The sequence below is a fragment of the Diuraphis noxia genome, unplaced genomic scaffold, assembly GCF_037042655.1.
Source record: "Diuraphis noxia isolate RWA-SAM2 unplaced genomic scaffold, SU_Dnox_SAM2 contig0001, whole genome shotgun sequence".
Classification (NCBI taxonomy): domain Eukaryota; kingdom Metazoa; phylum Arthropoda; class Insecta; order Hemiptera; family Aphididae; genus Diuraphis; species Diuraphis noxia.
Genome location: NW_028301711.1, coordinates 79,157,184 through 79,181,363, shown reverse-complemented (window position 1 = coordinate 79,181,363; position 24,180 = coordinate 79,157,184). Strand labels below are relative to the sequence as shown.

Here is a 24,180-nt window from a genome sequence, read left to right as displayed (position 1 = left end):
ACTAGAATGATATAAAATCATGTTTGTGCTCACAGTCATAATCATATTATTGCGATGGTATAATATCCTTAAAAGTTAAACATCTAATAGCACACGATTGAAGATTGGTTCTGCTGAACGCAAATTGTCCATTATTGTATGCGAGTGACAGTGAGAAGGGTACATAGGTAAAGATAAAGAGATATCCTCTAAATGTATTCCAAATTTGACATAATAACATAATATATATTAACAATATATTATTATAATCGCGTGCGTATTTGTTGAAATGTTAAAGTGTATTAAGTTGTTGTTAACGTAGAATTTAAATTTCTAAATTAAATAATAATTGTATACACAAACCACTAACCGTATAAGATTTGTTAAAAAAAAAATAAAAATATTCCACGATACTTGCACATGTTCATTGATAAAATATCGATCTGATTTAACCACTTTTTTCAGGTTACATTGGTAACGAATTATGTAAATTGATCTTAACACTGACCTCTAAACCGGACACCGTCCATCATCAACATTGTGCTTGATTTCGCTTCTAACATAACATCATAATTTATAATAATGCAATTATTATAAATCCTCATAATAATATCATATTGATGGTCGTTTTCAATGTTTTCATGTTTTGTAACATTGTGTTACGTTCGACTATAATATATGTATATTATACGTTGCACTTGAGTTGATACAAAGTTAATAATAATATTATATATATATATATATAGGTAATATTATCATCATAATATATCATTACGGATTGACGCGAGAGTTTAGATTTTATTACGCGTCCGACCGATTCGCGGGAAAGATTCCAAGAAAAACGCACACTCGGCAAACCGTGTTTAATTCACAACGGTGGACGAGATTTCATTTTATTATTTATCGCGTCTCAGCGAGAGCTTTTCAATGTCGTTGCAGCAGCAAATTATACTTGTGCGCCATTAAAAATAAACATCGCGCGCGTCTGATTCCCGGGCATTTTATAAACTATTATAATGCAGTATTATATAAACGTAGGGCACGCTTGATCGTACGTAATAATTCATGTATAATAACAGAAAAATATAGACCGCAATAATCGATAAAAAGGTCCGAGACAATTATAGGACCGGATTCGAGGAAGCCTCAAAATGCGCTCTAGTCTCCGATGTTTCCAATTTTCTATAACGCACTTATTATAATCTACAAATGTTAGCCTTCCTCCGATGAATATGCGGTTATTCAATACTCAACAGGAAAAAAAAAATTGAATCGGAAATAATGACAATTGCAGTGCGATGATGTACTATAATATGTATATATATTATACCTACACCTATTGAAGGTTAGTACGTACCGATAAAACAAACGAGTGATACTCTCAAGCCGTCTCACGAATTTGGCAAGGTTTTGCTAACGAAATCCAAAAATCTTTTAAACTATAGTTTAGTCTTAGAGTTTAAACACATTTTATAAAGCAGATACCAACTAAAATTTAAGAACAAAAAATGTATTATATTTACATAATTTGCATTGTCTAATTTAGGTACCTAGCTACAGCATTTTAATACTTGCTAAAATTTAATTGCAGATGATGGTTTTGTGTATTGAAAAGTTCTAGTTTTAGATAATATAATGTTATTAATTTTTTTCAATGATCGACCTTTAACTTTATCGTTTACACATATTATAAGTAAAGAATAATACCACAATAATACTGTCTCAAATACTTACAATAATAAAAAGTCCGTTTAATAAGCCACGTCGCGTAATATACTGTACCAATCCGGTTATCATTTATGGCCTGGGGGTTGATGGAGTGTAATTATAAACCGATACGGGTAGGCGAATTTATAATATCATTATTATTGGATGGGGAGGGAAGGCATATACAATTATATTATATAATAACATCGTGTACAGGCGTTTTAAAAGTGATTTTGGATCATGTTAGAAACTGCAGCACTTTGGTCCAATAACGCCGTGTCGTCCAGAACATTTGTTTCGGTCGGTTAATTTAGTGTTTTCGGGTGTAAGTGCGGTGTTGTACGAAGGCGTATTTTTTTAGGCAACGTACCAAAACGCACGTCCGTCCGCTCCCGCGGGGGCGATAAATCACGGGCGCGCCCGCCCGTGGCGTTCGTCTATCGCCCCGCTAATTATATCGATGTCGCCAAGAACTCCCGATGAATATAGTTCACTAATTCGGAAGGCTTTTCACAGGCCATCTAGCGCGTCATGCGCACCGTGTATATAACATGTATATATGTATATATGACTTAAGTGTGCGTGAGTGTGTAGACGGTGTATATAGGAAGTATATGCACTACACGATTTACACGTTGGCAAAAAGAAAAACGACCACGACGAAACCGATTATTTAACTTCATTTCATTCGTGCAGACTCATCTCTCTCTCTATATTTATATTATATACATCATACACGAAATCGTAGTTTTAATAGCCCAGTTATTAAAACACACGACAAATGTCTCGCGTGATACCTACAGCAAAAGCGGAACCGTAACGTCGTTTTAGGACGATGTTTAAGTTGTTAATGTAACAGCTTAGTTACGCAGTTGTCCAATAATTAAAATAATAGTGTGATTATTTAATTTCTCTAAAAATAAGTAGTTATTTTGTTAATTTAAAACTACCTAATGGTGTTTACCAGGGCTGGCGAACTCACTCCATGCGTGCCAAAAGTGGCACGTTTATATAATATTTCAACGACACGCAAAAAATTAAAATTGTGAAAAATGATGATATTCGTAACATTTTGCCTCTAAAAATTTCAAAAAAATAAACTATAAACATTTTAAAAATTATAATATTTCTATGTAAAATATTGATTGTGTTAACATATTTATTGTGCTCTATTTAGTGTTATCAATCTTCGGGCACGTGAAAAATAGTCTCAAACTTTGATTGCAAAAATTTAGCACTAGACCTAATAAAAGTTCGCCACCACTGGTGTAGATACGAATATTATAATTCCACTGATAAATGTAATTTTAATATAATGTAAAGAAACGTCATGTAAATTCAACCTATTTCCAAAGTAAATAATATAACGTTCGCTAATATAACCACACTGCAGTTTATGCATTTCAAAAAAAATATATTTATATAGGATAATTATAGAGATATTGGGTACTTAAAACAAGAATACACTTTTCAATAATTTCAATAACTTTATAAAATATGTAGCTTTTTGGGTAATCTCAATATTTTTTTTTGATTTCATGTCTACATTAGTTTCAAGATTTATTTTTATTAAATTAAGGCAGTAGATACCTAACATCAATACATCTCTCGTACATTGTATCATTAATTATCATTAAGTACCTACTCATTAGTGTATGTCTGCGGATGACAATAATATGTACATTAAGAATTATTATCTATTTAGTATATTATAAATGGGTCGCATATTCATGATCAGGTACACCCGTAACATACAAAGGAATCTTTAAATCAACACCCTAAATAATATATTTTATCTATAATTTCTCCAATAACATAACTTATCTTATATAACAAACCGCATTGCACCCCTAGTCTACAGAATCGACGTTTGCAAACGGGCTTTAATTGCACCTAACCTCCCTCGATTTTCCCCTGCCCTCCAGCCACTAAATTTAACTTCTGATTTGAAATTTGAATTTTATATACTTGTCGAAATTCTTTGGAAACCGTTCTACTTTGGCATACGTTGAAATTGATAACGAGGACTGTCGTTCAAGAATGGCTTGACATTTGAAAGATGCCGCCTATGCCTAGAAGAAAAAAAGTTCGTCGGTAGAAAATATTATATGAGTGATTTCTCAAAAACTGTGTTTATCGTATCGACTTCGAAAGTAAAAACACTTCCTAACACGTTCGTGCTTTTCTAGATGACGACGGGTTGTTTGCTAAATCATCAGTATATGATGCGGAACTCAGACGCGACGGGTGTCTGCGCCAAAACAGTTCGTCGTGTTCGCACACACACGCACACCCACACTACCGGAAACCCTCAGGGTCCGTCCGTGTAATAGCTATATCATCATAACAAAATAACGTGCGTAGAGTGGCGTGCGTGCGGTTCGGTTCTCGGACCGGCGACGGATACTGCGGCGGCAGATTCGACGACCGCCGTACAATAATGTGTATAATAGGTATCATATTATGCCTAATAACATCATACTGCCGAGACGACGACGATATAATTAAGATTTAACGGCGCCGATAACGCGTCGATTAACAGAGCCGATAAATAGTCGTGTTCACTAAATTTCTTCACTGTACATAAAATATCGTTGTTATTAATAATAATAATGATAATATATTTATTTCTCGCGCGTTTGTCGGCCGGCCGATCGGACCATCGTAGCAGTATGACGTGCTTGGTGTGTGTGCTCGCGCAGATTCGTTTTACATTTTGTCACGCCCGCCCGCTCGTCCAGTTCGTGCAGCAGCGTGAAGATTTGAAAAGACCCGACCGGGACGGCCGCAGGAGACGAAAAAAAAAAACCACTCGCATTATAATATTATTATTATTATACCTGCTATATCGCTATATTATTATTCACGAGAGTGGTCGGGGAGTGACGCGGGAAAACACCTTCGGTTGTAATCTATGTACGTTTATGTCTGTGTGTGTGCGCGGGTTGTATTATATTATTATAGGTAGCTATTATTGTGTGCAACGTCGCTATTAATAACCAATCAATGGTGTGCGGCACCTTGCCCTGTAATTTAAAACGCCGCCGCCACCTTCTTCTCGGCCACGATTATTATGACCATTATTTTATTGTTATTGCTCGTCGCCGCGAAAACCGCGAAGCCTCTATATTACACATCGCATATACCCACCTGTAATAATACTATTATTACAACGATAACAATATTACGACATCGCATAATATCGTATTCGTAATATTACGTTCACCTGGTCGTCGCGGGGGGCGATTGTGACGGGGTGGTATACGCGTTGAAGGAAATCTCCGAGGTGGGCTTGGTCGAATGTACTTTCGAGCCCCCATCACCGTTTAAGTCGAATGAAAAACGATGATTTCAACAATTCCCTTAGTAAATTAATAGATTACCCGAAATGTTCGTTGAAAAGTGTTAACCAACTAAGAATATTTTCTTAGTGAAAGTACCGAGTAAATATCTTGACTGCGGAGAAAGAAAAATCTTCAATTTTCCCGAAGCGCTTGTGCGAACGGCAGCCACATTCCGTTATTTCAAGTATAAATATTATGAAAAACAAAAAGCGAAAAACTGCTCCAAAATATGAAATATTTGAATTAAATAGTAAGTAAATCATTATATCTAGATACAATGTACGATATACTTATATGAAAAATCGATTTTCTGAGAGAACGGGGTGGACAGCTTCAGACGTCCATCAATAAAACTACAAAAATGTAAAGTAATTTTGATCCACTGCATGTAGCTTGTACTCTTCTTATTTTTCATAAAAATTTCGAGATATTATGATGACGATAAAAAAAATTATAAAAGGTATAATATGATCTGTTTTTAAATGCCGTTTTGCAATAACTTCAATGTATTATTTATGGAAATTCTGATACTTTTTGAGATGATAATGAATTGTAAGTGTTAAATCGTCCAGCATAACATTATAATAATATACAGAATGTAACACATACAGCCGTTGGTTGTTATCGTATCTAAATTTTCATGTTTTCCTTCATTTGTTTTTTCAAATTTTCTGTTGAAAAAACGATATAAACCATTCGTAGTAGAAAAGTATTTTACTTATATCTAATCACCTACTGACAACCTACACCAGAGCAGCTGTTAGCAGATTGATCATATTATTCATTTTAATATATTTGGTTATAATAAATTGCTGTCTTCAAAATTCAAACTGAAATTTCCGGTACGATGTGTGCTGTATTTGTTTTCTGTATAATATAATATATTCGTATCTCCCTTCTACACTTTATAAACCATCGGGGACTTAAAAAGAGGAGTAATCCCAGAAATCGTTTGACGAACCGTCTTACAGTATATTACGGTTTCGGAATTGTATATTAGAACTTTTAATTTTCCAATTCACTGTTATTATATTTTTCTTTTGTATCACACGCGACCCGCCCCTCGCGATATATATTATAATAATATATACTATAATATTACCATGCAATGCACGACAGCGATTATTTATTAATCTCGTGTCGTGGTCTCCGACCGAGTGGTATTATTAATTCAATTTCCGTCCTATATAATATTATTATAATAATAATAGATTGTATCCTCGACTGTTTTTTTGTTTTGGACGCTCGCGGAGTAACGCGTTTGCCGATTTCCCGCCTCCCGCCGAATATTACGATATATATTATAATGTTATCGTATAGATTTTCGATGGTTTTCCACTCTCCGCATGTCTCGAGAATAATATGGGTATTGCATGCTTCTTATCCCTACCACGTCCTGATGATCGACCGATTTTATCGTATATTTTTTTTTCACGTTCGTTCACTGTCTTGATTCTTTTACGGATATCCGCAGGGGCCGTTTTTTTTTTTGTGCTAAAATTCTCGCTAACAGAACATTTACGAATTCAATAAATATGTTTTTAAACCAATGTGGAAGATAGCAGTTATATATAACATATAGATCATAGATCACGCGAGTGCACTTGGCGTCATCGTTCGTTGGAAAGTTCATAAACTTAAAGCTGAATCGGCGGCCGAACCGACCTTGTCAAATGATTTTTGTCTGACATTATTCAGACTGTCATAGCTTATTATACATTAAATATTTTTACAGCGAAAACGAACCTAAACATAAATCATAATCGTCATGAATACGTTTAACGGTTGAAAAAACCCAAAACAGTAAGCTTGAAGTTGTACCTACCTTCGTTATTCCAACGATCCCTAACGTATTATAAGTATCTGACGAGTTGTACATATATATATATATATATATATGCGGTTCATAGGTATAAACCTATTAGTTTCAAAGTTCGCGAAGACGACTATAACATATTATTATAACTCGGTATAATCATGAAAAAATAATGAACCAACAAATATGATATTATATTGGGACGGAAATAGGATAATATATATTTGTCGAAGGTACGATATTTACGGTCGATTTTTTCTTATTTAACGATACAACATAAATAAAATAATAACCGACTTCATATAATATGCTCCGCCGTCGTCGCGGACCATTTATTTCAGAGAGCTCGCCTTAAAATTATCGTTTGTGCACTGTTGTAATATTATACTTTTTTATTGCTATCCGTGTGGGTTATACGATAGTACCTATACATACATATAATAAGAGTATAGTTAACTAATCCTTGCTTGGAGACGGCAAAAGTAACAATTCTGCTCAACTGCTCAAGTGTGTGTTTGTGTGGGTTTTATGTTTTTTTTTGAACTCAAAGAAGTATTTATTTCGGGAAAATAGTATAATATAATATTATAGTGCATACATATATGTATTATGTATTAAAAGTTTAAATGAAAAAAAGTCACGTTCAAAAATAAATTCCCAAAGAGCTGAGTGCCTGTGCCGGTAAATTTGATTCATTCGGTTAATTTATACAAATCATAAAAATCATATTATTATAGGAGGTTATATAATACGTAGTTAAATAAAATATATAGAGCACGGTATAAAAAATATTGAATGCCCTGACAACAAATAATAATTAGACAAAATTAAAATACATATAATGTTTTACCATAAATGAAATACATCACAATAATGCTAGATAAATATTAAATAGGTATTAGGTATAGGTATAGTGAGTTGGACAAAAGACTGACCTGGTGAAGACTTATCATCGAAAATCCAACAAGCTTACCAAAGCCTTTCTATGCTGTTCCCTATTTTAAACAGGAAATCAACCTTAGAGAAAAAATGTTCATTACTTATTTATAAGCAAATACTGCACACTTTGATTACCTACGCTTGCCGTATCTGGGGCTAGTGCGCTTTTACCCACTTAAAAAAAACTCCAAATATTCCAAAATAAGATTTATTAATAATAATATTGACAGAGAGGGCAATAATAAGTAAACGCTGATCAAGTGACAATTTATATAGCTGTGAATCATGAAAGCATATTAATATACTATTATAACTATCATATAATAAAGCTATAAGATTGGTGTTTTTTTTTTTTTTTTTTTTTTTTGGAGCGTCTTTTTACAAACTCGATTAGTTAAAAATTGCCTCGAAAAATGCATGTCTTTTGTTGTAGGTATTTAAAGTAAAATAATGTAAAGGTGTATTGTTTTAATAATTCTATAAAAGAGCTAATTTTGTTATCACCAAGCTAATTTTAAATCTCTGGAAAATGCTATGGATTTATTATTGAGAATATGACGGACAAGAATTGTTTAGGTTACACAAAAAGTAACATTGGTTTTTTCACTCAATCTATTTTAATATTGGAATACCTATGCTTAATTTTCACTCGATGATAGTTTAGATAATTATTGGTTATAATTTCATCGTATCAAATTTTTATTGTGTAATTTAGCACATTAATACTTAATCCAAATGCACATTTCACTATTAGTATTGATTAGTTACAAATACCTATTTAAAGTTTAGCGGAGTACGTTTATACAATATAGTAGGTACAACAGTAGTATAAGTGCACCACAAAATGTTTACCCACTAATTCCGCTTATCTAAACTTTAAATATTTATAACTAGAGCTGACATTTAGGCAGGTTTATGTAAATATATATTTTCAATAAAACATGATAAATTAATTAAACCAAATGATAAATTCGTTTCACGTGATTTTCAATACATTAGGACATATTTTACATATTTTTACATAATTTGTAAATATCTGCTTTTGTTTTACATATTTTGTGAGTTAAAGTTTTATTTCGTATCAGTTCATTGAAACAACCTTATAAGTTCGTTATGTCTTTTACCATGAAAAGGGCTGAGTATATCTAGTCAATGTTAAGTCTAAATCGTTATGGTTTTAGTTTTGAAAGCTTAGAAACTATACCTACGCTAATTAAACATTTTTCATTTTTAATTCAATATTTTGGTCATTTTAATTACATTAGTATATTATATTATTACACACATTATTTTTAGTTTTTTATTACATTTGAATGCCAGCTACATATATAAAAATTAACTCATTCAAAATCAGATATTATTATTTATTGAATTATTTCCAAAAGTGTTCTGTTTTGGAATAAATTATGATATCAAAAATGCATATTGTGTTCAATACAATAGCCAATCATCCGGTACCTATTTAAATGGATCGCTTTATGCATGCCAATCAATACGTGTCGGTAATTTATAAATGTGAACTTAACAACTTAAGTTACGAGTAACTTAACGACACAAAAGGGTCTGTAGCAATACATTTTTCTGTTGGTTTCTATTATATTATAATTTAAAATTGATCAGACCGCGGCGAGAAATGAATAGTATAAAAATAATATTATAATATTATAAAAACACCATTGACGACCAAGGTGAATTATTTTATTTAAAACGATGACGTAATAATTGTAGATGATGATGATAATGATAGATAATAATAATAGGTTAACGGGACACGACGGCGCGATTGTTGAAGCGAATCCAACGTTTTCCCGCAATTATACACGTGTTGAGTGAATTGTGCGAAATCGTCGGTTCGCGAATGCAGATGATAATATTAACACCTCGATAACATAATGTGGTTACTATGGTACAACACGTCCGCACAGGATATTTTATTATGCAATATAATTACATTGCACCAGATGAAAACATTTACGTAGGTAGGTACCAATTATATTATTCGTCGTTGCATAAAAGTAATAACAAAACAACATATTTTTTTAAAAACTTAGAATTTTAATCGTTGTATTTTTTAAAAAAGTTTTGATGAGCGGAGTAAAGTGACATTGCAAAAGTTGGTCCATTATTATGTCCACTGATTATTAAAAATTTAAATACTTATCAATTATAACTACCTATCAAATAATAATTAAATAATTACTGCATAACTTGTAGGTACTTAATAATTAACTATATTAAAAAAACTTACCAACCATGATTTTGTATTCACTCAAAATTTTATTTATAGACTAAAATTCTTAGAAAAATATTCTGCTTCAAAACATGAAATTGAAAAAGTTTATCTGTCAAAAATGAAATTGTATTTTCAAAATATATTTTTGTTATTGCTCTATAATACTGCTGAAACCCAATGTTTTCAAAAAAATTAATAGTTTTCGAGAAAAGTAGTGTTTTCCTTCAAGAGTATCACTCTGTGCCTATATTATATACTATACGATTACCTACAAAATAAGTAGGTACAATTTAATACGAATTTTTCTGAAATACAATACAAACAATAATCATAAGTGTTCAATAATTATCGACAGAATTGAGGGACTTGACTGAATTTCATTTTGGATTGTGAACAGATCGGCTTTCGCATTAAATTATTATTATTAATATAATATTGTAGTGCGCGGTCCGGCAGCTATTTCATGTGCACTCGTCCGTCCGCGCGTGTATTTCTCACTGTTATAATTTAAACCGTTTAAATGAAATATATGTTACGCGAAATGAGTTCGAACCGCCAGAGACTCTCTGTCGATAACAATAATAACTTAACATAATATACTATCATTATGATAAATAATAATTATTCGAAAACGTTTCGGCGGCTATCTTTGTATACATTAATAATATAGTAATATTATAATATATATTGTAGTAAGTAGCCGATTTATAAATAACATCACACACACACACACACACACACACACCTCTATAGGATTGAGCGACGATGAATTATTATTATCGTATATCATTATTATTTTCTGGTCTGATCTTACGAATTTTTTTAATTTTTTTTTCTCACATACGAAATTTATTACACGCGCTCCGATATAAACGTTATAATAGCCTACAGTCGATCGACCCGCTTTATAATAATAATAATATTATTGCTATTATGATTATAGATGTATTACGAGGGTAATGAGTTCCGAACCCGTTTAATTATCGATTTCGGCATCATAATTACGTTGTTTGGCGGTGTACCTACTCCTATAATATTATTATAGTGACAGCCCGTTTGGGGGACGTGATGATGAACGCCGTTGTCCCGACGAGAACGACTACCGGCTCGATAGAGACACCGCGAGCTTCTGTTATACGTTTTTCAAACCCAATCGACCGAAATCGTACAGCTAATAATAATAATAATGATATACAGATTCGGGACAACGACGACGACGTGCCTACGTAGCATTAAACAAGTCACGATGATCGTATAATAAGAACATACCTGCAGTTGGAATATTATTCTGTCGAGTGTGTGTGTCGTGGATATCATAAAATAATGACATACATAGGAAACCTATATATTATTATGTAACTATACCTTATACGGTTGTCCTTCGTTATTTTAACGTACATCAGCTGTGTTTATAGTATTAACATTATTGATTATCGTCACCGTTTAGACAACGGTTTTGATATAAATTCAAACACACCACTCGTAGGCGCATCTGCAGTCGTCGCACTTGTCACCCAATCCTCGATCGGTTTGCTCGGAGTATTATGAGTAAGTATGTCATTGATATTTATAGTAATAATAATAATAATAATAATAAAATGTGGACCGACGATCATTTTCGGAAGTGAATCTAATTCCGCGTTTTCCGGATATAAATTATAAGTAGGTCGTTATATTATTATTATTGAAATCGACTCGTCTGTGTGATCGGGGCTTATATAGTGCAGGTTGTTCGTCGTAATATGTTCACGAATAATGATACACTATATTATCATATTATGTTATGATGTGATAATATATTTCAAATTATTTATGATTCCCAAGAACGAGTCGTATCACTAACTCGGCTATAGCTATATACATATTATAACACGCCTATTCCAAGCTTCATCAAAGATTTCATGGGTATATAAATTAAATTAATCTAGTATAAGTTAGTCCCCTATACTCTTATGTAGATGGCAAAATGCATCAAATTTCCCTAAAAAAATGATGACATGAGTTGCAGTTATTTTATACTTTATATAAAACATTTGATAATACGTCTTATAAGTAGGGTTAGGATGTTTATGAATTTTGCATATTTTAATTTTAGTCGTGCACATTGCAGACCAAGTTATAAATTCGTTTTGTGTGGCATAGAATCAGATATATTCAATTTTATTTTGCATATTTTTGCATATTCAGGGATTTCTACGACTAAATGCATATTTCGCCAAAAAATAACTTAAATACAATATAAACCTCAATAAAAACCAATAGGCAGGCACAGTCGGTTTCACATTTAACGAAAATGAGAAAATATGAAACCCGTAGTATATAATTAACTTATCTTTATTACTTACTTATCTTAACTTAAACTCAGAAAGCACTGACAATAAATCTACGCATTTGTATGTATACCTATTCGTGTTTTTTGAGTAAAAACAAAATTAAATATCAACTTACTATAAGTTCCAATGTTTTTAATTTCAAAATATCATATTTTTATGTATTTTTATTTAAGTTTCAAGTTATAAAAAAAGTCGTAAATTAATTCAAAATACATTTTGGATTAGAAATAGCATTTTAAAATTACATGTTTAATTTTTTTTAAAGCAAATTTTGATATTTAATGTGCATATTTGCATGCATTTTTTAGTGTTTTTAAGGTCATAAACATCCTATCCCTACTTATAAGTATACGTTCACGGTGCTAATTCATCTAATCAGTCATAGTCCATAATAATTGATAGATGATGTTGTTAGTTTTGCTGTTTCGCCTTGGTCACCGAAAATACAATGGTTGCAACGTATACCTATGATATTCGACGTTGATGATAAACAAAAACGCATATCAAACAGTTGGCAGTTTGGCAATATCTCAACAATTTTAAACATTCGACAAAACACTCAGTGACTTCACAGTCCCAATTTAAAATGTTTTTGATGACGTTATTAAAATATAATATCGAATTAATAGTCAGGAAAACTACGTCTGTACCATAACGAAAGAAAACATTTCAGACGTAATTTTTATCTTATATAGGCAATTAGTGATATTCCTTACGCGATGAAATTCTAGAACTTTTCTAACGGATTCCAGTGTCACGCAAGCTGCAGTTGACAGATGTGTCAAACTGATTACTGTGCTGCTGCATGTATGCGCATTGATGATGCACTCGAAAGATTTGAGCGGGATTTATCTGAAAATAAGTTCTCGAAAATCACCGCATCATTTGCCAACTTTTGGTATCAAAAAAAAATAATAATATCATGTGTACCTAGTATAATTTAGGTATAAATACTAAGCAAATTTCTTAAACTAATTTGAGTTTCTTCTAATAAAAGTAATGTCTGTTTTTATTTTTAACAAAATGTTTTAAATTATTATTATAATATTCAGAGAACATTTATACATTTCACTTAATGCACGGGTAGTACTTGGCATTAAAATGAAAGTATCGTTCCTATATATAACGCTTTTTACCTACCACGCCAAACTGAATAATAATAAAAAAATCACTTCACTGTTATAATAATGCTATTTTCGTAATTTTTTGAAACGTCAAACATTGTAAAAGTGTATACATTATAATTATTATAGTCATATACAGATAAAATAATAGCTAACGACGTATGTTATGATATATTCGCTAAAATATATAAACATTTACTGACCTAATACTAGATTCGTGTCTCGCGGCAATATAACATGTTACATGTGGAATTGTGTTGTTTTATTTTTCATGCTTAATGGTTAATACGCTTTGTTTTTTGTATATATTTTACTTTTTAAACTCTTGAAATCGTGAAAAGTAACTCGGTGGCAGTGACTGTCAAATTTAAAAATATTATCGTCATTATAGGTACCGACAAAAAAGAAAATCAGGCAGGTATTTAGAAATTACAAATTATAGACATTGAATTATCATCAAAAGATAATCGTATGCTATATGGACTGTATAAAATTTATAAGAAATATTATTTTTGTTTAGGCTACCTATATAATATACACATTCCATCAATTGCATATTAATATACCTACATTTAAAAATAATAATTTTGAGATAATCAAATATATTACATGTTTTGATGATCGACAGGATACTGTTATACACAATCAAATAGAAGTACCTATATATTATATAATATTATAATAATTATTACATTTTGTTGATTCTATTTTTATTTTGTACGCATCATGTATATAGCTACCAAATATTGAAACCAAAGATATTTCATTATAATTTTTCTTCGACGTGTACCTATAATGTATAATATGTATGAATAGTATATTACTTGTATTATATATTATTCCATTTGTTCCTATTAAAAAATAATGTTAAATTAATAAATAATAAATACCTACGTAATTTCTTTTTTTTAAATTGATCAATACGATTAAGGTATGTGTAACCAGGATGGCTGGATGACCTCATGTAAAATGGTGTAATACGACGTTGTCTTAAAACTATACACAGTATGTATATTATACGTGCCTGGATTCGACAGGTCTACCGCGGCGACGAATCCGATTTGCCTGTGTGCGGGACCGCCGTCGGACCTATATATTATAATAATTAAAAGCCGATAAATCGCGGTCGGCCGACGCGATCTTTGCCGTCACACGACGACCGCGATCGATAACGAAAAGAAACGCATTATTCATGATATTATAATATTGTCCGCCGCGCTGTGTTATTGCACACTTTTTTTCCTATATACGCGGCGGGCGCGAACGCGCGAGATGTAGGTAGAGAGATAATAATTTGTATAAAAAAATACATTATTATTATTACCGTTGTAATTTACGTGTGCGGCGGCAAACATGAAACGATATTATTATGAAAATATATATATGTATATATACATGATATTATATAGAAAATAATAAAAAGAGACCGCGCGCGCACCGAGAGAGGGAGAGTGAGGAATTCAATACGGCCGTTTAATTCCGATTTGTTGTAATACAGTATTAATGACCTATCGATAGGTCGTTTGCCCTGTAATTTTCGTACCGACACGATAATACCGCTCGGCGTGCGCGTGCATAGACACTTTGCTATATTACGTACAGGTATAGGTTGGTTTATACCTATATACTCTATGGGTTATAAATTACGGTCGCGCGGACTCTCGTGCGGCTGCATCGTGCCACGAGCGACGTCTATCATCGTTGTCATATTATAGGCGTTACTATATAGTGATTGTTGGAGAGGAGGGGCTGAATCCCACTCAGATTTTTTGGGAAAATGTATGTTCCTACGTCGTATTATTATTATAATTGTTGTAACTTTATTTTTGCCATACGTTTTGAAAAAAAAAAAAAAAACAATTTCCATTATCATGCCGTAAACCAACACGAAAATTTTTTAGTCAGTTTCAATATTGTCAAATCTCAATTTAAACATACATATTATATTATTTTGAAAACAATATAATGAGATGTTTTTAGTAGAAATCTTGGATTATATAAAATCATGAGCTATAGGTAATACAATTAGGTTGTTTATTATGGTTACAGTATTTTTTTTTGACGGAGAAGTGATAAATACTATTATACTTAGTATATTATTATGTATGGTCTTGAACTTTGGAAGATTTATCTATCTTTTTATAATGGATTATATTTTTGAGGAGATGCTGTTCAAACCATATTTTTACACTATGTGACCAAAAAGCGTATAAACTTGTATCGACCAATTTATAAATGATTTAAACAGTATTTCGCTTACCATTTACCACATGCTTGAGAGAAAGCATCAAATAACAGTGTTGGCGTGATTGAAATTTTTAATTTTTAAAAATAGTTTTTAAATATATAATATTATATAATATTGATTTGATAGAAATTTAAGGACTGCTGTTCAGTCATAAGACAATTTTTGTTTTTTTATAAGTGAATTATGTATAAAACTAATCAATCCATACTTATAATTATTCCGAGTTATAAACTTTATGACTGATTTTGGTTTCCAAAACAAAGTCCTCCTACTTATTACTTTTACGAGTTAGGTGATAAAATCTAAGTTCAATTTCATCGTTTGTATTTTTAGTTATTCTCTGCTTCAGTTCTTTTAACTATCTAGTAAAAGCATTTTAAATCACAATAATGTAATATGAAATGTTATGATTATAATCGTATTGCCTTGTTTATTATACAAATTGAATTAAAATCGAACGACAGAATATTAGCTATATATATTTATTTATATGTTATATAATATATGTTTAGTGCGTATTACTAACCTGTAGAAAATACAATATATAAATGGATAAAAGAGCATATGTGTCGTGTGTATGGTAATGAGATCTATTGTGAGTTGTGACATCGTTATTGTAAATAAAATAGAACCCGAAATAATCGCGAAAAAAAGTAGTTTTCAAAATCAAGAAGACTCGAACTGTATTATATTATTTCGTTCAAATTTCGTATTTATCTTTTAAGAACCTACGCATCATCCTGCAGCAGACACACTGAGTGGTGTCAAGAACATATTTTATATTTTAGTTTCGTATTTCAGTATTTTAACCATCCTCGGTATTATTTTTAGACCGACAAATAAGATGAGTCTTATTTTCAGCGTAGGCACAAATAGAAACGTATTGTGCGGCGGCGTGCCGTCAAAGGGATATCATAATATATTTTCCTGTACGACGTTTTTTTAACTTTATGCCCATGAAGAATCGTCGACGATTTAAACAATAATAATTAAATAACAAGTAATTCACACTGTCTTGGAAAAACAGTTCAATTGGCTTCAAACGTATATAAAATATAGTGCAGGTAACTCGTCCACAATTCGTTCTATTATTGCACGCATCGCATCGTTTAGGAATCAGTTTTAATTTGATTGTGCTTACACATATTATGATTCGCATTATTCGTATTATGTTAGAAATCATATTAAATTAAACTGCACTACAACCAGCAGGTATAATAGACGACGCGCAGTTCTTGAACTTAACGTATTATATTTTTTTTCTATTTTTTCTGCTACAGTAAAAAATCTCGCGGACAAATACGTACACGTCTTGTGCATCACATTTTTTTCCTACGATCGTCGCACAATACCCGTCCAATATATCATAATATTCGACTGGACGATTTATTATAACGATAAATAACGCTGTAACGTTGTGAAATCTGAAATCGTCATCACGTCTTATATTCGCACGCGGCCTTCGTAATCGAAATTTTCGTTTTAGGGCGTGCTATTTTTTTGTTTTATTTTAACATCGTTTTGTTTTTAATACATTTAAATATACTTACGGTGTATAATATATACTTATGTATTATTATTAAATATTATGCGCGGGGACCACCGGCTGGAGCTGCAGAGACGATGGCCGTTGAGTGGGCGAATGGGTGGGGAGAGGGGCGGTAAAAAGCGGTTTGATGACCGCCGTACGTGACGACCCTGAGACGTGCCACACACACTCACCATATTATACATTATAGGTATTGGTATTATTATATATATATATGTATATTAGCATTGGTATGTAGCGGTATGTGTAATACGGTTACCGGAAGTGCGAAGCCTCCCCCGCCGCGCGCGACCGACTCGTCGAAATGCCACACCCACAGCCACGGCTCTCCCGTCGTCGTCGTCGGTCTACGTCGCATATATAATTAGGCCACCCTGAGCGCAGCACCGACACCTCGTCGGAAACGCTCATACGTCACCCGAGTGCGGTAACCGCGGTATGTGTGTATATATATATGTTTGTATATTAATGTTATACGCATATATATATACAACATACATTATATACATATACGCGTATACACGCGGTTATGGGCAGCCATTATTTTTTTAACCGCTCCTCATCGTATGTATATTAATATAGTCTCGACGAGTGTCGGTCGTAGAAGGGGGGTGGGGTGGTCGAGCCACTTATCAAAGTCTCGTTCAGGTCGGTATTTTTTTTTTCGCGCCGTGATAAATACACACTGTGGGTATCTACCTATATAATAATAATATACAATATTATTATTATTATTATTATTATAACAATGCATAATATTATGTATGTATGACGGCCGTTTGCTCGAGACCTAACCGAAACAAATCGATATCCATTACCCGTCGCATCTTCCCCGTGGTGACAACTACAAATAAGCGAGACAGGTAGTCGTCGGGAGAGCATAATATATACATGTATACGTAATACATAATAGTGTTAGGTGCGTGGTAAATACCAGGTATACATCGTATAATAAGTACACCCGGGGCAGCCCGTGCTGCTTGTGACATGTGGTATACTGGTATTTACCTATATATGCTATTAGTGCGCGGCCCACACGTCCGCATAATCTCACCAGCAACGACGACGATAATAATAATAATAGTAAATATTTATACATTATGCGGTTACCTATAGCTAATATTTGTCGGCCTGCCATTACTGGAGCTGTTAAAAAATGTGAAAAAAGGATATATTTGAAAAAAAAAACCAATTATTACTCGTAAATTCTGTTCACATTTCAAAGTCTATCGAGTGATAATAATGTTCACACTGCGATCGTAGGCAGCTTACACATTGATTATTAATTATTATGATCACCATGACGTATCATCACGAGTAAATCGTTCATAATGAATACATTTCGTACTTATATAAACATAAAATAATATGATCGATTGTTTATATTATTATAATATAATGGATATCGATGACGTATCGATACGAAAGAATGGTGCAAACTTTTTACTTGTTAACGATTCGAAATATATTATTGTCTGTTACGAAATAATTAATAATAAATATGTTATCCGGTAGCAATATAATACATTATTGTTCTGTTACCGTGTCCATCTAATAATATTAAAATATTTTATATTTATCGTTTTACAGATAACCAAGTTGAAAATCGACAGCAATCCTTTTGCCAAAGGTTTCCGAGATTCGTCGAGGTTGACCGAATTCGAAAGGTAAATTTCACTTAAGGGTTACTAAATCATCAATAAATATATATAATATATTTAATATTTATAGATTTGCTTTGAGGGAGAAAAACCATTTGTTAGGTACCGCGAGACCGTGCAAACGATATGGTTCGCGAATAAAATTTAGAAATGAAATATTATCTTATGTCAGAGAAGAAATATATATTAACTTTCGTAGTTTTCACTCCTTAAATCCGCAATATTGCTTTGTCCCGGGAATCAAACGAAAATCATTAATATTGTAGTTTTAGTATCATAATATCCGATGAAATCTATCTACCATTTACACAGCCTCACGACCGACTAATTTAGTTGACATGACTCGATATAGTCTAATTTGCACTCACATATTTTGTCCAAAAGGGTGAAAATATGACAAACTGTTTAAGTAGATTTTTTTTTTCTGATATAAAATAAATATTCATCCGTCTTAGATTTGTTGGCACGATCGCCTGAAAAATATAAATATTATTCGTGACGTCACTGCTCACAGAGGTGTAAATGTGTAATGGTACCTTTAAACTTTATAAGCATTAGTTTTTCACTCGTCGTGATTGAGTAATTATTATGGATGAATGTATAGTTCTAAACACCCAAAACCGTCCACTCACCACCCACATATCAACACGATTCTTCTCGACTTATTACACCTAGGCACGCCCTTTTATTGTTGCAGGGAAACGATGGAGTCGATGTTGAGCGAGCACCACATGCTCAGAACGCCGTTGTTGGACCCGGGCGGCGGCCTCAGCCAGCTGACGGCAGAAGAACGGGCTGTGCTGGCGGCTAGATCTCAGCTGTTCCTGCGGGCGGCGGCCGCCGCGGCCGCAGTGAGTGGCCCTTACGGTCCGCTGTGCGGGATATATAACGCGGCCGCGGCGGCAGGCGGCCAACACCTGTGGAATCAGTGGGCGTCGATGCAAGGCCCGGCCGGCCTTTACCAGCAGTTGGCCGCGGCCGGCGGAGGAGGCCCAACGGCTATGGCGGCCGCCGCAGCTGCCGCAGCACACCAACAGCAGCAACAACACCACCACCATCAACAACAACAACAACAACAACATCACCAGAGTTTGTACCAACAACACCATGCAGCGAACGGATTCAGATTTTCGCCATACTTGGTGACACCGCCACAGCCTTCAGCGGTAGCGGCCGCGGCCCGATCGCCGTCCCCGTCCTCGCCGGACACAGCCTGTTCGTCGGACCGTTCGGCTCACGGTGGTGGCCACCGGACGACGCCACACTAACAACCGGAACCATATGTATTTATATACAATATCATGTGCGTAACGGAAACGATTCGTGTATCATATTTACCTTTATGACGATTGTGTATCCGTAAAATAGTTAGCTGTAAAAAAGTCCGAAAAAAAAATGATTTAAAATAACTGATTTAATGTTTGTTTTGTTAAATTTTTTTTACGAATTATATTATTCATTCAGCAATGTTCTTTTTCGGACTTTTTCACTCAGAAATTGTTTCATTTTATATCCTGTAAAATATTGGACCTTAGAAACGGGCCTGAAGTGATGTGTAATATAAAACAATACATAATATTATGTGTACAGCGTTTTCCGTGTATTTCCGTTTTTGTGACGGCGCTCGACTGCTGTGCCGAATTACCGGTTTTCCGGTTAACCGAAACTCGCTGGAGACTGGTCGAGCGGAATTTTTGACAGTCAATCGATCAGTTATAGTTGTCGTTTCACCGTTGTATTTGGGTATAACGAGATTATGCGATTCTGGTGCTGATGACGGAAAACACGATTAGATTTTCATTTTTTTTTTTTTCTTTTCAATTTTAATTTTAAACGTTATTATTATTATTACTATTATATATTTATATTTTATATACATCATCTCGTCGATTGGTGAGATTTCCCGCATGTCTGAGACTCGATACTATGTTATTGTTGCGCATTATTCGTTTTATCATAATTATTAATATTATTATCATTATTATTACATTTCGTAGGTTCGCCGCCGCTGCTGATTTTTTAAACGATGACAGTTTACTCATACCGTGATGTCGTGCTTGATATATTATTATTATTACTGTCGTACGTCGCATAATGTTCAACAATAATATTACCTACCTATATTATACATCATTATTGAATATTATTATTATTATTATTATTATTATTATGTTATTATCATCATTATAATTATTATTATGTTTTATTCGCACCAGCGTTTCGCGTATCCACCGCCAGAATATTAAAATATTATGTGCTTGTGTCTGTCTCTACCTATTATTATGTAAGTACGTCAAATTATATAACACATAATTACAATAATTTTATCTGTATAATCCGTAAAATATATTTTATGTAATATGTTTAAAATAAAGCGACGCAGTTCTATTAATGATTAAAAAATGTGTATTGTGCAATTGCACACATTATAATCTGATAAAAAAAATATTAATATTAATAAACGTTACATATTATTATTTTTCGTACTCGTCCGTACCTATATCAACTGTGTGTTGGCCGTTTTTCCTTGTGGCGTCATCCCAGATCCGCAACCGGACCAACCGATTTCTCGAGTGATGAAATGTTTTCATCCTGGGTCGCTGTAAATTGCGGCCCATTTTTAATTTTTCACGTAAATTGCGGCCTGGGTATATAGTTATTTTTATTGCCTACCCAAATATTTCTTATCAATAATATTAAAATCAGTATTTTCCCTTCTCATTTTTCAGACTTAGGGCTGTAAATAAAATTGTATCAATATCGGTATGATTAAAAATATTGGTTTTGCTGTTTTTCTTTTGTTTTTAATTAAAAAATATATTATTAGCAATTAGTAATAACGCGTGTCAGTAAAAATGTGTTATTAAATAAGGTCTTCGATCAAATGCACACAGACTGCTAGTAATATACTATATTAGTGAACATATTATTATTATATCTAAATCGATCATTCAAAGATTAATACTTACCTTTAAATTGAACAACCGATCGGAAATCGGAATATCCCAGGCCGCAATTTACGTAGGTACATTTCAAATATACCCGGGACGCAATTTACGTAGTATATAACTATGACCTTTTTTGGGGGACGCAATTTACCGACTCCGGTTTTCCTTTGTTTCTAAGCTGTTTCTAGGGACAGCGTTTTTGTACCAACAAAACTCGGCGAAGGTGTAAATGGAAAAACATAAACCAAATAATAATATTTTTCAAAATTAAAAAAAAAAAAAAAAAAAAACCATTACAAGACTTAGGTTTTAGAAGACACCCAACATTGCATTGAAATAATAGGTTATAATTACATAAAATTATGATAAACACGTCCACATCTGTGGTTAAAATTAAAAGATAATTAAATATGCATTAAATTTGATCACATATAAATTGCAGTCAATGATTTCTGCAAATAAAACATTTTTGTCGATTCAATAATTTAGTTGAAAAATTGTTTTAACCTATAGCTGCAAAGATAACACGTCAATAAAAAAAACTTTTTTTTCAACCATAGTCGTATGAAGCCAAGATTATATGTTTCTGCATATTATAGTTACCTATATATTAAGGTTATTTATAGTTGAATGCATTATATTTTCCTTAACGCGAACTCATTATATTATACTAACTAATTATATGCTCAACCCCTAACTAACTCAATATTTAATAATATTGTTGTCATTGACTTGACCGCTTTTGGGGTCGATTTCACGTGTACACATAGGTTGTGAAGTTTAACCTGCACGATTTTATGGATATGTATGTAGGTAACTTCTATTCGCTTCGGACGTTAATTGGTGTAGCTTTTCCGATTTTATTGTCATTGGATCGTGCGTCATCCGCGGCGAGACGACTGCAGCAGCAGCAGAGGCACACGAGGATACGGCGGCAGTTAAGTAGTTCCGGTGAGGGAAATATATATTATGTGTAGCGGAGAGAAAAATCAAATTACTGCGTCGGCCGCCGTTGACCATAATTCGTATCGGAGATTTTGCCCACCATATCCCTCACGCACCCACCCACCCGCCGCAGAGCATGGAAACGATGCTAATAGAATCGAACCGCTTTGGCGTGCGTGCAGTATCGGAGAGATACAATTCAATTTGTATCGCGGTTGGCAAACGATATTACCGATCTCATCAATAAATGCCGCCGAGTATATATATATATATATAGTATACCTACCTATATACCACAATTATGGTGTTACGGGTCACCGCGATAAACGAAACGTTGTACCTATATTGCGATCAGACTTTTACGTCCCGCGCGTGTGTGACAGTAATAGTGTGCGTGTGTGCGAGTGTGTGTAGTCAGAGAAGATTTAATAAATCATGACGCAGCAGCACGACACTGAAAAAGTGGCTCCAAACCATGATATGCAGGTTTGAGCGAAACACCCATTTATTTGTATATGTGACAAATGGCGCACATATAAGGTACATATATTATAACTGCACTGCATACGGAAATCGACGAAACGATCGCTATAATCAGAAATAACGTTATAGTAATCGATCTTAAGTTAAAAAACTTTCTTTTTTTTTGTAGTTAATTTTCCGTATATAGATTTTCGTTGCATCCCGACGTTTTTTTTTTGTTATATTACAGCCAAAACCAGACTGATTTTCTCAGATAATTCCGATGTTTAAAAATCGAAGTTCAAACTAGTGATGGTTGATTAGTTACAATTTAATAATAAATTATGATTGTCGGTTATTATATGGCCTATATTTTCCTTCGGTCTCTCGAACGTCATAATAAAAGATTTCTACCGTGGTAAGGTATTATCCCCACACGTATGTTATATGTTACAAAAATATTGTAGGCTATTATCAAACACGCCGCAATACTTATTAATTGTTCATAAGATAATAACAATAACACACGTCCGTCGCATATAGAGATCGCCGGAACACCTCCTCTTTCATGAGTTAATTAAACATAATATACGAAAATATCAATAAATTAAAACACAAGCGTAGGTGTACACTCACTTTAAAAGCTGAACTCATCTCGGCCGACACGACGGGTTCGGCGGGGCTTGTGTGTGCGATATTTACGACTTGCCTCGAGGGATCACGTCCCTATACAATATAATATGTATATACCAGGATACGCATATTATACACGTAGAACGTATGCAGTAGTTAGTAGTCGTGGTATAGTGCTAATGGTTTATATTAGTGGTAGTGGTAGTGGTGGTGGTGGTGGTAGTTTAGTTTAGGTATAACCTGGGTAAAGCTATAATAC

General features: G+C 33.3%; 2 protein-coding genes across 2 annotated transcripts in view; one reads left to right on the top strand and one right to left on the bottom strand.

Annotated features, from left to right (window-relative positions):
* LOC107170977 (uncharacterized) overlaps positions 1 to 21,410 on the top strand; it is a 65,026-nt gene extending 43,616 nt beyond the window's left edge. The window contains exons 5-6 of the mRNA XM_089216089.1: positions 18,863 to 18,939; positions 19,631 to 21,410. Of these exons, the coding sequence (XP_089072215.1) occupies positions 18,863 to 18,939; positions 19,631 to 20,201 (648 nt within the window). The 3' untranslated portion in view covers positions 20,202 to 21,410. The remainder of the gene's footprint in view (positions 1 to 18,862; positions 18,940 to 19,630) is intronic.
* The window catches only part of LOC107162340 (uncharacterized), a 148,686-nt gene that overhangs the window by 78,732 nt on the left and 45,774 nt on the right, over positions 1 to 24,180 (bottom strand). The window lies entirely within an intron of this gene.